The 16,609-nt window shown below is 35.8% G+C and overlaps 1 protein-coding gene across 5 annotated transcripts in view; it reads left to right on the top strand.

Annotated features, from left to right (window-relative positions):
• Window positions 1-16,609, top strand: part of LRRC7 (leucine rich repeat containing 7) — a 533,218-nt gene that overhangs the window by 125,933 nt on the left and 390,676 nt on the right. For all 5 annotated transcript variants that reach the window (XM_082418775.1, XM_082418774.1, XM_082418778.1 and 2 more), the window contains exon 2: window positions 1,375-1,472. In XM_082418775.1, coding sequence (XP_082274901.1) covers window positions 1,375-1,472 — 98 coding nt within the window. The remainder of the gene's footprint in view (window positions 1-1,374; window positions 1,473-16,609) is intronic.

Below are 16,609 nucleotides of genomic sequence, written 5' to 3'. Positions count from 1 at the left end.
GGTTATTTATCTCATATTTCACACCATTTTACATATTGCTTTTATTGGATTATCCTTTCCCAATTTTCTCTCTAGACACTAGAAATATAATTCTCTGTACTACTAACCCTAGGAGACCTTCTACCACCATAACCCATAACAACCACACCATTTTCAATACATGCTATCAGCCAGCATGTTTGTTAAAACCAGTGATATCCCATTAGAATAATTATGTAGATGTTAAAAGCTATGTTTATATTTTCAAAATGATAAATATCATTGTTTTGTTCTGAATTTTCAAATCCTAAACACTCAATAGTTGTTTAATGTTTTCAAAATAAGCAGAGTATGCATTGGTGGCACAAAACTGTAAGGTTTACTAAAACCAGAAAATACTAACCACAGAGTATATGCTGTTTAATATGCCAACCCAAGTTGCATTTGGCCCATTTATTATTATTTTCTGGTTGTCAGCACTGGAAGTAACTGAGAAGTGCACTTTATATTAACCATATTTTCAAGAAGTCACAATGATTAGAATTAGAAAACCCCTCCCAATTTAATCATTAGCACAGAAGAAAGCAGCAATTAAAACTCCTGAAAACTGGTATTCAGAATGTTGGTGAAAGATATGATCTTTCTTTCTAAAGGGTAACCTGATTTTTGATAAATGTGTTTGCTTTATAAGTAATCATTCTTTAGTTAAGGGGTCTCTGACTTAGCTTGGGCTGCTATAACAAAATACCACAGACTGGGTGGCTGAAACAATAGACATATATTCCTAACAGTTTTGGAGTCTTAGAAGTCTACTATCAAGGCACCAGCAGATTCAGTTCCTGGTGCGAGCCCTCTTCCTGGTTTGTAGATGACTACCTTCTCACTGTGTCCTCATATGGCAGGGGAGAATGAGCTCTGGTCTCTCCTCCTCATCTTATAAAAGTACTAATTCCATCATGCGTGTCCCACCCTCATGACCTCAACTAAACCTAGTTACCTATCAAGGGTTCCATTACCATTACCAAATGGTATTACCAAATACCATTACCCTGGGGATTAGAGTTTCAACATATGAATGGGGGGGTGGAGGGGAAGGGTTGGAGGAGTGGAGGGGGTGGGGACAGAAACATTCAGTCCATAACAGTCTCTAATTGGAGAATGTGCATATGAGTTTCATCCACATGTGTTTTTACATTTTTAAAATTGGAATGCCTAAGAAAAGTCAAGCACTCTCCAGTTTACCACAGTCACTGCCACTCCCTACTGTCTTACTCCTTGCTAGATAATCTTAATGGTGTGGTCTACCTGAATTGTTGACTCTTGATTTAAACCATTTAACTTGTTAAAAGTATCAAGGTTTTGGTATTAAAATATTCTGTTAATTCTCTCCTGTAGGATGGAGAACCTAATAAGGGGAAGGAATCCCCCACAATATCAGAGAAGTCCTTGTAAAGAAGTTCGTGCAGCCCTTCGGAAGAGGCCTGAAGAGGAGTGTAAGTATGTTTAATAGGTTTAACTACGTTCTAGATAGACTTAGGTGAGTGTCATAGTAAAAGTAAAACGTTAACCTTTAAGTGATAAGTCAAATAATAGAGGTACTTAACAAATACTTGTTGATTCTAATTGAATTTATTTTTTTTTTAAATATCATATGGTACCTGGATTCAGGCACTAAGAACATTGTTTTCTTAAGTGTTTCTCTTGTACTTCAGAATGCTCTACTAATAATTTGGTTCCATGTTCAAATGAGATTGGAAAAAGCTACATGATTTACCACATCTTTCTTAGATATCTGTACCATGAATATTATTTCCAAAGAGTCCTGAAGTAAAAAAAACAGAAAAACATAAACAAAACAAAAAACTTTTAAAGTGTGTTTAAAGTAAACATTTTCCAGTGTCATTTGACCACAATTCTCTTTCAACCTTTTTTTTTTTAAAACTGAGGACTCTTTGAAAACAACTTCGTTAGACTAAAGAATAAATGTCTAGTAGCAAATCTAAACCCATTGATCAAAATGAAACATTTGATTTAATCGAATTTAGGAAAAGATTTTGAAAGAAGTTGTGTTAAAAGCCATTTTAATCCATCTTTAAATTATCAAAGTGTTACAATATATAATTGTAGAGATTTTATCTAAATATTGCATCTAAATATAGCATTGTTGGAGATGTTTAACATAATACTTGCATTTTAAGTTTATAAGATGACCCATAATACTAGCTTTCCTCATGGCACTTGCATCTAATTATTTTCAGGGTACTAAATCACAATCCATTATGAAAAAAATTCAGAAAAAAATTTCTGAATGATGCCTTTTTACAGTAGTTTACATTTTGTAAGGATAGAGCTAATGCAGTGGGTTCACTGGCATACATAGTTTATTAGATTTTTAGGGTTATATTGGCATTTTAAATTAGTTTGAAGTACACCATTCCAGGTAAAGACCAAATATATTAAACCTGGGCATACTCATGGGAAGTAGAGTATTTTTGTTTTGTTTCATTTTATTATAAAGTCAACAGATAATCTGATGGGGTTGGCATCTATGTCATTCAATATAGTGTTAGTTTTCTTTTATTTGGTATATTTATAGTTTCTAGCATTATAAACAATATCCAATTAAAACTAAAATTTGAAAATGAAGGTATAGTTCATGGGCATGTTAGAACAAAAACTGTTTATAAGATGCAGACTCGTGCATAAAACTGTTGCTTTTTTATTGGGTTCATAGGAAAGCTTTGGGGTTTCTCCTCTGTGCTGGTTTAACACAATCAGCTTAGTCTCTGTTATAGTTCTGCAGATTTTATTTAGAAACTTAGAAAGGGTTTTTGTGGATAAATCTATAGTTGATTCTCATGGAGTCACAGAGTATATTTAATATATACAAAGTTATTTTTCAGGCCTCTTATACTGAGTTGGTCTGTGCCAGACGTTGACCACCTATGGTCCATTTACCAAATCCATCCTGACACCTGTTTCTGTAAATAAAATTTTATTGAAACACAGCCATCTCCTATTTATTTAGGTATTGTGTATGGCTGCTTTCCATGGCAAAGGAAGAGTTAAGCAGTTGTGGCAGAGACCATATGACCCACAAAGCCAAAAGTATTTACCTGATTCTTTACAGAAAAAGGTTTTAAAACCCTAATCTGGGCCAGTGGTTCTCAAAGTGTGGTCTTCAGACCAGCAGCAGCATTAGCAGCATCTGGGAACTTGTTAGAAACACACATTTTAAGGTCTACAACCCACATCTACTGAATCCAAACGTCTGAGAGTCGGATCCAGTCATCTGTGTGTTTCGAAGAAGCCCTACAGGAGATTCTGATGCAAGCTCCAGTCTGAAAACCACTAGCCTAAGTCAAATGACTGGCGGCAGGCAAGATGACATTAAATCACCATGGATACAAAAGACTAATAATGATAGACATATTTCAGAGTTAAGTCTTATTGTTGTCTAATGTAAGGTACATAATATAACTGTTTCCTGTGTTGTAACAAGCAAGTCCTCAACAATTGAATCGTGGCAGTCAGGACAATTTTTGAAATATCACTACAGGAGCTCAGCTGGATTGACTATGTTATTGAACATGGAAGGACATAATGAGAAATGAGAAACATGTAAAGTATTACTCCATGCCAGAGAGGTCTTCATTATCCCTTGTTAGTTTAATGAACAGTCCTTCTTGTCCTGTACAGACCACTGTTAATTCCCTAAGAAAGAATCCTCTTTTTTAGAATGGGAGCAATATAGTAGGTAATTAAGACATTAACTTTAAAGTCACCATAAGGGTGTTCTAATGTGACACTTAATGAACAGCTGCAGGACCCTGGGTATTATTTCCTTAATCTAAGACTCAGTTTACTTATTTGAAAAATGAGGTTAATTAAAGAGCCTACCTTGAAGGGTTATTTGAAGAGTTAAGGAAGATTTTTATTAAGTACCTGGTATAGAACTTGGGACGTGGCAAATTTTTTTCCTCCTCTCTCTCTTCCTCTTCATTTATTATTATTGTTCTTCTTTTTTCAAACTAACCATTTGAGGATAGAAAGCATGTTTTGATCATAGAAATGAAAATCTACAGAAATTATAACCCCTATTTTTAGAAATAATAATATAGAGCAAGGAACAGGTTGTAAACAAATGACATAAAGCAGCAATGTTAGATAGTAATTCGTGTTAGATGGTAATTTGTCTCACACAAGTTCTTTCCCTATGATTCTACAAATTCAACATGGGATCTAGACCAAGACTTACTGGTCAGCTCTCATGGAAAGCTGCCACCTTAGAAAATCATCATAGAAAGCCAAACGATAGTGGCTTTGCTTTACTGAGAATTGAAAGAATAGTGGAACTTGACTCAGACAATAGGATCCTCCAGATTCAAGGTTAGCCCTCTTGCATCTGGAGATATTGCAAATAAGAGGGTTTTGCTAAATAACAGTATTCATACTGCTGTCTTTTATAATCTTTTATACTTTTTACAATATTATCAATGTTAATATCAACATTAGGTCACCAGACATAGCTCTTAACCAGTTATTTCATGTGAATTATATCTAGCTATATTGCATTTAACATAGCCAAGCAAACTTTCAGTAAAAATTGATTCTTGTAAAAGACAGACTTTTAAATATGCTCAAGTTACTTCCCATTAAAAAGTACAAATAAAAACTTTGTCCTCAAAACCAAAGCACCATTCAGCTACAGCCCTACATTCTCAGACTGTTCTCAGGCAAACCTCTCAAAGGAGTTATCTATACTCACTCCATTTACTTACCCCCGACTCACTCCTCCAAATCAATGCAGTCTGGCTCCTACCCAATCACTCTGCTGAGATGGCTTTTATTCAGACCACTAATAGTCTCTTTATGATGCTATATTAGTTTTATATTGCTATGTAATAAATTACCACAAACTTACTGGCTTAAAACAGTTTATCTCACAGTTTCTTTGGGTCAAGAATCCACGTAGGGCTTGTCTAGGTTCTCTGCCTCAGGGTCTCACTAGGCTGAAGTTTCATCATGAACTCAATTGAGGAAGAACCTACTTCCAAGCTTACTTAGGCTTGAATTCACTTTCTTGTGAATTCACTTTCTTGTGGTTCTATGACCAAGAGCCCCGCTTTTTGCTGACTTCCAGCTGAGGGCCACCTTTAGGGTCTAGAGATCTCCTGCAGTTCCTTGATATATGTACCTTCTCAGTATGGCTGCTTACTTCATTATTTATACTAAAAAACTTATAAATAAATAGAAGTTGAACTAAAAAATATTCAAGTAACCCACAGGAAGGCAAGAAAAAAGAAATAGAGGAATTAGAAACCAAGGGAACAAACAGAAAACAAATAATAAAATGGAGACATAAGCCTTAACAGATCAATAATTACATTAAGTGTAAATGATGTAAATACCTCAATTAAAATACAAAGCCTGTCAGATTGGTTAAAAAAAACAAAACAAAACAAAAAAGTTGCTATACAAAATGCCTTTTAAATGTAAAAATATGAAAAGGTTATATATAAAAGGATAGAAAAAATATTTAAATGAAAGCTTGAGTGACTATATTTATATCAGAAAAAAGTAAGTTCAGAGTAAAACATAATAAAGAAGATAATTTCATAATGATAAAGGGGTCAGTTCATCAAGAGGATATAACAGTCCTAAACAATCCTAAATGTTTATGACTTCAATTTATTTTTTACAAGTTTATATTTTCTTAAACTTTGTTTCAATAGCTTTACTATGTTGTCTTTTTTTAAATTTTTACTCAGTCCAATTTAGTTTTCAATAGCTAAGTAATTCTTGGTAGCATAGTTGTGATTGTGGCCTGTTTAAAAGAAAAAAAGCAACACAATTGTTTTCATATAGAGAAATATCTATGAAGGTATAATTCTTCCTCAAAATTTCCCTGAGTCCGTACTGTGTGAACTAAAATTCCACAGAGCTTTTCTGTTCAGTGTCTGAATAATAAGAAAAATTAATTGAAGAGTTTTTCTTTCTTTATTTTACCATCATAAAATTTAAATTCCTAATAACATAATTCTATCCTTACAGCATTGATAGTTTACTTTTCCTTAATATAAACAATCTGTTTTATATTATCAGGAGATAACACTTAAAATTATTTTGTTTTCAAATAACTGAATGCTACCTTTCCAAATGTCAAAATATTCTTGTATTAACCAGTTTGGTGAAAATCATGATAATTAGTCAGGTTCCTGCCTTCATATTAGAAGTTACTGAACATGATTTAACCTTTCCCTGATGATTCAAGGACAGTTTTATAAATACCCATTACTGTCTAGAATTCCATCTGGGCATCCCTCCAAATCAAGTTGTCATCTTTCACTTTTGCTGTGATTGTTCTTGCTTTTTAGTTAACCATTCTTTTGGCATTCTGTTTCCCATTTTAGTTTTCTCCTTCAGAGAGCTGATGCACCACCCTTATTAAGAAGTTTATGTTAAATATGTGTCAATGAATCAAGGACTGAAAACCAGTCAAGCCTTGGATGATTTATGGTAAATAGGATAAAGAAGTAGGGAACACTAAATGCAATGTAAGAAGTGGGGTGCATTAATTTAAAAGATCCTAGGGCTACCCTTCTTCTCGTGGACTTCATCTTAAGTTTGTGGTGAATCCCCAGATACTTGTATTCTTTATCAGGTTCCTATTTCAAACTATGTATTAATGACTCAAGTATAATGTTGATGACCTGGCGTTACTGTCATCTCACTCACTTGGTCTGGGGGCTTATGCAGTGGGTGTGGGGAAGGGCTCATATCTGCTAAGGAAATTTGAAGTAATCCTCAGGATGGTAGCACCATGTTATGTAGTTATAGACCTCACACATGTGCAAAACAATGTCAGTATACAGAAGAGTTACTATCTTTTCTCGAGCTTCTCTTTACGCTAGGAAACCTCCTAGATGATCCTAGAAAATATTCCCTATCATTTCACTAGCCTAAATTGGGATAAATCCCTATTCCTGTACCATTACTATGCACCGTAAGAATGCTATGCACTTATTGGTTTAAGCCTGTTATACTGGACCGATCAGGTTCAAGAACTGGTTTGGTATTAAAAGTAATAAAGTAATCCTAGATAAGGTAAGGAAATGAAAGTAAGATGATGTATTTGCCATTTGACCTAGCATAATGGAACAGGTAAGGTTATTCAACACTATATCCCATACTGTTGCTTGTATTGTATATTTGTCTGTATATACTTAGCTATCCCAAAATATTTTAGGGATGGGAATGGGAACAAGGAACAGAAGAGGTGGTACTTGGGAGATCAGGAATCTGGGCACTGATATTAAAGTGACTTCCAGGCCTCTATTTATCATTCAGAGCCCTCTTTTCCTATCTAAGCCCTACAATTTGTGGGCAGTTGTGTTTCCATTATCTTCAACTGCTCCTCTAACTTTCCTTAAAATACAGTTCCTTCTGGTTTGGAATGAGACCCATTTCCCCTACATCTCCCTTCCATTCTAGAGCCAGCCCTTCTTTCTTTCAAATTTGAACTATTATTAGTCATATTGTATAGATGAAGCTATAGGATCTCAGACATGTTAAATAATTTATGCAATGTCACACAGCTAGTAAGTGCCAAAGCTGGGACGCAAACATTGTTTGACTCCAGAAGCTACCTTATTCCTACTGTTCCATGCTATATACCTATACTACAGTATTCTGTGTCCTCATTTTAGCTCTCCAGGATTCATTTTCTGAATTTTTAAACATAAACTATCATACAAAGAAATGTATATAATGTGTATATAGCTTAAAGAATTATAAATTAACAGTCATGTATCTAAAACATCAGGGTTGCTGAATTACACATTCCTACCCAGCTCTTCTTACATTTTTAGTTAGCATATCCATTCTAGGAGACTAGTCTTTCCCACTCCTCATTTCTTAGGTCTTTCTTTAGGTGACCGTTTCTTAAATCCTACAACAAAGCCAAAGGAATAATATACATGGTTTTAGTACAAGGGGGCTCAAGAGAAACAAGTGGTCAGTGATTTCTCATTAGCTAGAAAATCTTACTATTGTTTGACTTTATTAATATCTTAGATTGTGACTGTACAGTGTCATAATGAAAAATAAGGTTGCATTTTCAACTTGAATTTTATCAGCACACCGAAATTATTACATGTTGCTTACTAATAATTTTGGCATGAGGTAAAATTAAGATTAAAGGGAGGTTAGATTAAATTAGACTTACAGCCTGAACCTTCTTAGGCCAATTAGAAAATTGAAATCAGGCTCATGGAAACTTTGTACAAAGTTAATGTATTTTAGACAGCTTTTCCATTCAAGATCATATTAGAAATTCAGGCAAAAATATATCTTAAACTCTCCTCTGGAATATCTCCAGGTTTAAACCAGCTTCCTTAGCTATCTGCAGCCATATTTCTCCCAAGATTCTATTTAGGATATAATTTTAGAAAAGATCCACTAGCACTAATTTTCCTAGCACCTCTGGGTTAGCAAACCATTCATTTGAGTTAGGGCTTGACTCTTCATTGGACTTCTCTTTTTGTTTGTTTAAATTAATTAATTATTTATTTTTGGCTGCATTGGGTCTTCGTTGTTGGGTCTTCGTTGCGGTGCACGGGCTTCTCATTGCAGTGGCTTCTCTTGCTGCAGAGCTCAAGCTCTAGGCGCACAGGTTTCAGTAGTTGTGGCACGTGGGCTCAGTAGTTGTGGCTTGCAGGCTCTAGAGTGCAGGCTCAGTAGTAGTGGCGTACGGGCTTTGTTGCTCTGCGGCATGTGGGATCTTCCCAGACCAGGGCTCGAACCCGTGTCCCCTGCATTGGCAGGCAGATTCTCAATCACTGCGCCACCAGGGAAGTCCCTGGACTTCTTTTAAAATGCAAATTCCTTTGAGGGTAATGCTAGTCAAATCTTAAGACTATCATAAAAGTGATTTTAGATCACTAATCTCAGTAATCGCAAGGAATCAAATCTCAAGAGATGTTTGAATGCCCAGGAAGAGAAAAGAAAGGTCAAAAAATGGTTATATAGGTGAGGAGTTTGAAAAACAAATTCACTTGCTACATATTTTTGCTAAGCGGTGGTTCTCTTATCTGGTGAAAGACTTTTTCAAATAAAATTTCAGCCCTTTCTATATTCTTCCGTATATTTCAGTAGTTACCACTCTACTAATTTATTCCTTCTTTATGAAAAGTTCTCCTTCTCTCCTTGGCAGAGGGCAGGACCTCCCTCCTATTAGTCCCTGAAACACTTTGCACAGATTATTAATGCAGTATTTACAACACAGTATTTTATCCTTTGCTTGCATGTCTATTTTTTCCCCGTCGGGTTGTAAGTTGCTTAAGGGCAGGCAGATACATCTTATTCATTTGTCTACCACTAGCATTAAGCACAATATTTGATATATAAGTATCACTCTAATAGAAGTTTACCAAAAACAAATGAACTATAAAAGATACAACTTGATTCATGCCATGATACTTATTGGAGTTTAAAGGCATCCAATAAATAATTTCCGTATTCCAGACCAATTTTGGAACCAGCTAAGATATTGACAAGATGTCAGGAAGTTAGAGATCAAGCATCAACTTTATTACTTTTAAAAGCTAGATTGGAGGACATAGCTGTGATGTTTGGCAACAGTGGACTTCTTCATACTGTACTCAGATATATGCATACTTAACTGAGTCAGCCACAGCAGTACAGAAAAGCCACAGGCCTCCTCATGTGGGAAATCCCTCCTATAAAATTTATAGCAATGAGAAACAGATCAGTGTACTGTGTCTTTCCTGAAGCAGCTTCACCCCAAAGAAAGATGGAGGAAAGTGTTGGGCTACGCATGTCAAGTTCTTCAAATAATTGGTAAATAATTGCATTTCCTAATAAGAGTTAGAAATGAGATAAGAGGTCAATAGTGTTGGGGAAATCTCTCCACACAGAAAATAAGTGAGTGGATAAGAAGCATCTCCACTTGCAATGTTCCTTAGAATTTTTATCTCTTAAACTACTGAGTTTAAACATTAAACCCTTAGACAACTAGTGGGGAATTTATTAGGGCAGTCTCTGCCAGATATAAATTGCTATTCTTTCATGGATTCTTCTGGTATCATTAGAGGCAGAGAGGAGCAGCAGGGTAGATTTAACTCCCAAGACCACTGTAAACCAAAGTCTTGACACTTCATGTTCAACTTGTTATCCCAAATAATGTCCTGCATGGTTAGCAAGGCTTCTGCAATATGATTAAATTACATTCATTTATTCAACAAATATCTACTGTTTGAGTGCCTACCATGTGCCTCTCTCCTTGTTCTGGGTGTTTGTGATACATTGTGAGAAAAAATTTAAAAACCAAACCAAAAAAGGCAAACATTTCCAGTCTCAACAGTTATGCTCTTGTTGGGGAAAGCAGACATTAAACAAAATAAATGAGTTATAATTCATTAGAAGGTGATTCATACTGTGGATTAGTCCTGGAACCCTAGTGCCCTTTGCCATATGTACTGCTATGGAATTGCTGAGGCCTATGTAGCTGCTGTCATTGTTATCTGTTTCATCTGGAGAATTAACCTCAGCATGCTCGTGGCCTAAAGCAGCTGTTGTTACTTCAGAAATGTGTGCCTCTAGGGACCTAATGAGGCTAAGCATCTGCTCTTTCAAGAAACTTGCTTTTTTTAACATGGGCTATTCCAGGCAGACCTTGAGTAGAATCTCTTTCTGTATATATTTTTCACAGGAGTGAAATAGGCCCATAGTGTTTCATCTCCCTCTATTGTTCTACTGATTTTAGGGTAATGTTGCCAGATAAAATATAAGACACCTGATTAAATTTGAATTCAGAAAAGCAACAAATAATTTTTTACCATAAGTACATCTCATACAAGATTTAGGGCACATTTAAAATGAAAATATTATTCATTCCTTATCTAAAACTCAGGTAAGGGTGTTTGTATTTGGATTCTACAGAAAAACCAAAACAATAGCATATATATATATATATATATATATATATATATATATATATATATATATATATATATATATATATGTGTGTGTGTGTGTGTGTGTATTTATATATTTTTAAGGAATTGGTTCACATGATTATTGTGGCTGGCAAGTCCAAAATCTGCAGGCTGAAGAGCCAGGAAGAAGCTGATACCTCAATACAAATCCAAAGTCCATCTGCTAGCAGAATTCCTTCTTTCTCCAGGGAAGTCAGTCTTTTTCTATAAAGACCTTCAACTGATTGGATGAGGCCCACCCACTGTATGGAGGGCAATCTGTTTTACTCAAAATCTACTGATTTAAATGTCAATTTCATCCAAAAACACCCTCACAGAAGCATCCAGAATAATTTTTGACCACATATCCAGGCATTGTGTCCCAATCAGTTTGACACATAAAACTAACCATTACAGTGTCTTATTTTTATTCATTAAATCTGGCAACTCTATTTCAGGGGGTCTGAACTGAGTTTCTAAGAGTTTATATTGTTCCTATAGGTGATCTATTTCTTTCTTTAATAGTGTAAAACTAGTACTATTTCCTAGTACTTTGTTTTTTAGGTTTCCACTGCTTTTGGACTCATATTTTTTGTAACATATTTTTCTAAACTTTATCTCATGAGGTCTCTTATATGAGAGATATGAAATCAGTAAATTTTGAGTCTTTCAATAGACTTCACTATTCAAACAAATCACATCCATCCTCACCTGTCTGGGTTGGATAATCCCACTGAGGAAGAAATTTCCCATGAAGTCAGGATCAAAATCCAGGCCTAGACTTGATCTCTTTTTGTTCTGCATGACTTTTTCTGTAATATGTCTCCTTTAATATGCTGTGTCTTTGCTGGATCTTCCTTTAAAATGCTAACTTTATAAATTTCTGGAGGGTTTCCTTAGGGCAAGGCAATACCTGTACCCTCATCTATAATGATTTTATCACTTTGGAACTCCCCTAATAATGCTTTAAATATATTTTTTCCTATCCTTAAATTTGTCCAGGTTTTGTGATGCTTTGGTATTGTGTCCCCATTCTTCAAGTTGTGGTTCCCAATTGCTGTCACTCTGGACTCTTTATCTACAGCTTTGAAAGGCCACATCCTCAGTAGTTTCCCAGACCCTTCCATCTCTTGGGGATTCATTCCAGATCGCTCTCTAAAATTCTGTCTCTCTGTTTTGGTTAGATTTCTTTAGGCTCCTGTCATAATTGTTTGACTTGGTACAGCTGAAACATCTCTCGCATTTCGACTTTCTTCTTTAACATTCATCAGAGCTGAGTCTATCCATTTCCTTTTAACATTTGTTTCTCTTGGCCTGGAAGTTCCCATTTTCTATTTCATATCTGTCTAATATATCCTATAAAATCTCAATTTTTCTCCTAAGGAAAGTTCTCTTTTCCTCCAATATAATTTGCCAGTTTTCCTTTATTTTGTTTCTATTTTTCTACTGCTTCTGTTCTGATAGTAAAACTGAAGCATGCTTCTTTTCATACCATTTCAATTCCTCCTGGATACCTTAACAAACTCAATTCTTAAAGACCAAGTGCTCCAAACAGACTTTATTATTTCTTTTTGTGGCCTTTATGTATGTAATCGTTTCAGTGACATGTTTGTTATCTTTTTCAATTCCACCTAGGAGAGGGCAGATTCTCTTCATTAAAAGGGCTCCCTGTTACTTTTCATTTGCTTATTAATCAAATTCACTACTCTTCTGTGGGTACATCCACAATTAGAGTTCTCTAATTTATAAGGCCATGGACAGGGCTTATGTGAGTATCAAGCCCAAAGCTCAAGGTCAAACTACAGCAGCTTAAACACTGTGGCCAATGCCCACTAAGATCAGCAAGGCCAATACAGTGTTGATAAAACAGCCCTGTCTGCGCAAAAACAACCGCTTGCCTAGGAATAAAACTGCTGTGAACTGTAATAAACCCCCAATCAAATCTTGCATGGCCTACTTGCTAAAACTGAAAGCCCATAGCTCCATGTCCTGGCCCCATCAAAAACTTCTCCAGGGGCTATTATTAGGCAAGTTACTTAATCTCTCTGTGCCTCAGCTTATTCATTGAAAACAATAGGGAAGATTAAATTAGCTAATATATGTAAAGCTTTTAGAACAATTTCTGGCTCTATATAATTATTTGCTATTATTATTACTCCGTAAATTCCACATACATCAGTCTGGCTTTGGAATATCACCTCTATAGTATCTTGCTGCCTCTACTGAAGTCTATGTTTGAACACCCATTATAATTGTGAGTCCATCCAGTTCTTCTGGCCTAGCAAAAAAAACAAATTAACCTGGCACCTTCCTGTCCATCCTTACTGTACTGGATGGGAAGCCAGAATAACCATGAGGCCACGAGCTATTTCCACCTCTGGTGAGGCTGGTTCCATTACTTCATAGAATAGCAATGCTAGCTCCTGAAAAAAATTATCTAGGATCTGGGAGACACATTCAACTTCCTCATTCAAGCCAAGGGGGAAGAGAGGAGCAAAAGAGGAAAAAAAGGGACAGGAACCTAGAAAATTCTAGGGAACTCAGCAATAGAAGTTCATGGCTGTTCTCTCTCAAAGAGAAAAAAATAAGAATAAGAATAATAATGTGGGCTTCCCTAGTGGCGCCGTGGTTGAGAATCTGCCTGCCAATGCAGGGAACACGGGTTCGAGCCCTGGTTTGGGAAGATCCCACATGCCACGGAACAACTAGACCCGTGAGCCACAACTACTGAGCCTGCGCGTCTGGAGCCTGTGCTCCACAACAAGAGAGGCCGCGACAGTGAGAGGCCCGCGTACCGTGATGAAGAGTGGCCCCCGCTTGCCGCAACTAGAGAAAGCCCTCGCACAGAAACGAAGACCCAACACAGCCAAAAATAATAAATAAATAAATAAAAATTAAAAAAAAAAAAAAATTAATGTGATTCAGTTCCAAAGATTCAAAATCACTACCTCTGCATTTCAAGTTTTATTTCTCAGCAAAGAGAGAATTTGATCAGCCCAGTTTGAGTCACTTCTCTATGCCCAAGTCCAGGGTAATATTGTGTTTTGTATTAAGGCCATTCCCAGAAAGAAGGAATCCTTGTTGGCCTGACAACTTCCCTGGAGATGTCCACCTTAGTTTGGAGCCCATGACCCTTCTGTGCCCCACTGTGAGTACCTTTCTCTTGTTAACCTCTGGCAATCCTGACTTTGACCTGCTGCAGCTCTAGCTGCAAAACCACGGTGATTTGTTTTAAGCTCAAGTTATTTTTTTAGTTGTACTAGATAAAACTATACTTGTGGCTTTAAAATGATGGATGATACAGACCAAGCCTCAAGAAACTTTCTCTCTAAATTGTCAAATCATATGTTGCATATAAAGAAACTAAGTATATTAAAAGAACAACAACATATTAGTTAGAAAATCAATGCATTTCAAAGGTTTCAGGCTTATTTGAATAAAGTTAGCATAAAATATCCCCCAAAACAGCAACACTATTAGTAGAATGTCATGTTTGGAATTTTGCTTCACTAGAGTCAGCCCTGTGGAGACAGGGGCTGGACCTCTGTTCTACCTGCATTACCTATGCTGAGCCCAGTGCCAGGCACATGGAGATGCTTGGTAAATACTTGCTCAATGAATGAAATAATTAATGAATAGCAGAATACATCTTCATTAAAAAATACATACACTTCAATTTTTGTTGTTTAATTGCTAATATTAAATGAAACAAAAAGTCATTACATTGATAACGTAGTACAGGTAGTGGTATATTTATGAATTCACATTCCTTGGAATTTACAGCTGGACCCAATATCAACTGTCGGGGGGGGCAGATATTTCCCCCTTGACCCCTTTTGAGTTCTTTTAGCTACACTAATAATAGCATCGACACAAGACAGATTAACAGGAGAAAAAGAAACAAATTTTAATTCATATGCATGGAAGTCTCATAGAAATAGGATCTAAGAAGTGGCCAAAGCAGGCAGCTTTTATACTTTTTAAATAAAGAAACAATATATTTGTGAGGAATTGACAGGACAAAGAAACTTAGGTTTTGGGGACTCAATTTGTGAAGAATCTAAAGAGAGTTTGGGCTTGGATAGTAAATTAAAGTAACAAGGTTTGTTTATATAGGCTTCTTTGCCCCAAATTCCTTATCTCTGGAGATAAGTGGGTCCTTCTACCACTAGAGGTGGACTTTTCACATGGGAAGTTTCTTTTACTGCTTTCAGGGAGACAGAGGAGGCTCAAAGTGTCCCTCTTGTATTGGCCATTTCTTAAGTAACTTTAATTCAAAATAATCAATATGTCATTGAGGCATATTTTGGGGTGGCCTGCCTTGGGCCCCAACACAACTAAAACTCTGATCCATGTGAGACTGTTCTATATACAGAATAAGTAAGTGTTCCTATGAAATAAAAGTCCTGAAAGCAGTGAATGTATTCTAGCCCCCTTGGAAGATTCTCTGGTTTTATTAGTTTAAAGAAAACTTAACTATTTAATTGGAGCATGCTATTTTAGAAAGAGTTGGCTTAATTTATTTTCAAACTACTGCACAAAGGATATTTGTACTCAAAGATTTTTAAATGGCATCTCCAGTGTTGTATAGGCCAAAGAAAAGATTACATTTTACATGTTTTAATTGTTTGAATTGATGGTGTGTCCATATGGTATAAAGGCAAGAAAGTCTTTGCATCAATACTTTCTACATTCTGTTTTTAATTAATTTACATTTTTTATAAAAAAATTTGAAAACCAGGCATTGTTTTGTTTTATTTTGTGTGAATTTGAATCTCCTGTCATCAAGACCAAAGCTAAATACTTTCTCTTTAATTATAAAAGCAAACTATATATGACTTTTTGTGCCATTTGGTTGCACGCGTGAAGTGTGAATAATGCTACCTCTCTGCTCACAGGTCTTCACGCACCATGTTTAATCAAGAACGTATTTTCACTTGTAACGTTTGACATGTCACATGCCTATCAGTTTACTGTCAGGCAAGATAGAGAACATCATAAAGTCCGTCAGTTCTTATTGCTGTCTTTTAAAGTCAAGCGCTACAGATGACAGTAAACATGACAGCTTTTGGGATCAGCATTTTTGCTGGCATCCTGTTATTAATAATACTTTGGCTAGACAGTATCACCAGGAATAATCCATGGTGGTTCAATCGTTCCTGCATCATCAACTGCAAAATGATTTCTAAGCTTTTTCTGAGGCTTTTTTGTTTTTCAGATTTTTCCCCCTTTAGGCCAAACGCTTAACTAAACTTGTTATAAAATTAACTGGGAAGGGGAAGAAAGGGAAAAGAGACTATTAAAGGCTCACTCTTTAATTCTGGACTCAAAGGCTATATTTGCCAATTTTTAAGAGCCGCAATGAATACTGAAGGTACAGTCAAGGCTGAGTGTGATTGAGAGGTGAACTTAAAAAATATAAAGGATGCAAAAATGAGTTTTGATTGAATAGATAATTATAGCACTTAGAAAGCATATTAATGAGATGAATATTTCTGATGGTATATGAAATGTAGACAGTATTCTAGGCATACTATAATATGTACTTAATAGCCATAATGACTTTTTGTGTTTAAAAAAAATCAGAAATGATTTTTTGATGACAGTCAGAAAAGGGTGAGCAGTTTTACGAC

This window comes from Balaenoptera physalus (assembly GCF_965194825.1).
Source record: "Balaenoptera physalus genome assembly, chromosome: 1".
Lineage (NCBI taxonomy): Eukaryota > Metazoa > Chordata > Mammalia > Artiodactyla > Balaenopteridae > Balaenoptera > Balaenoptera physalus.
This window is presented reverse-complemented; position numbering and strand designations above follow the sequence as displayed.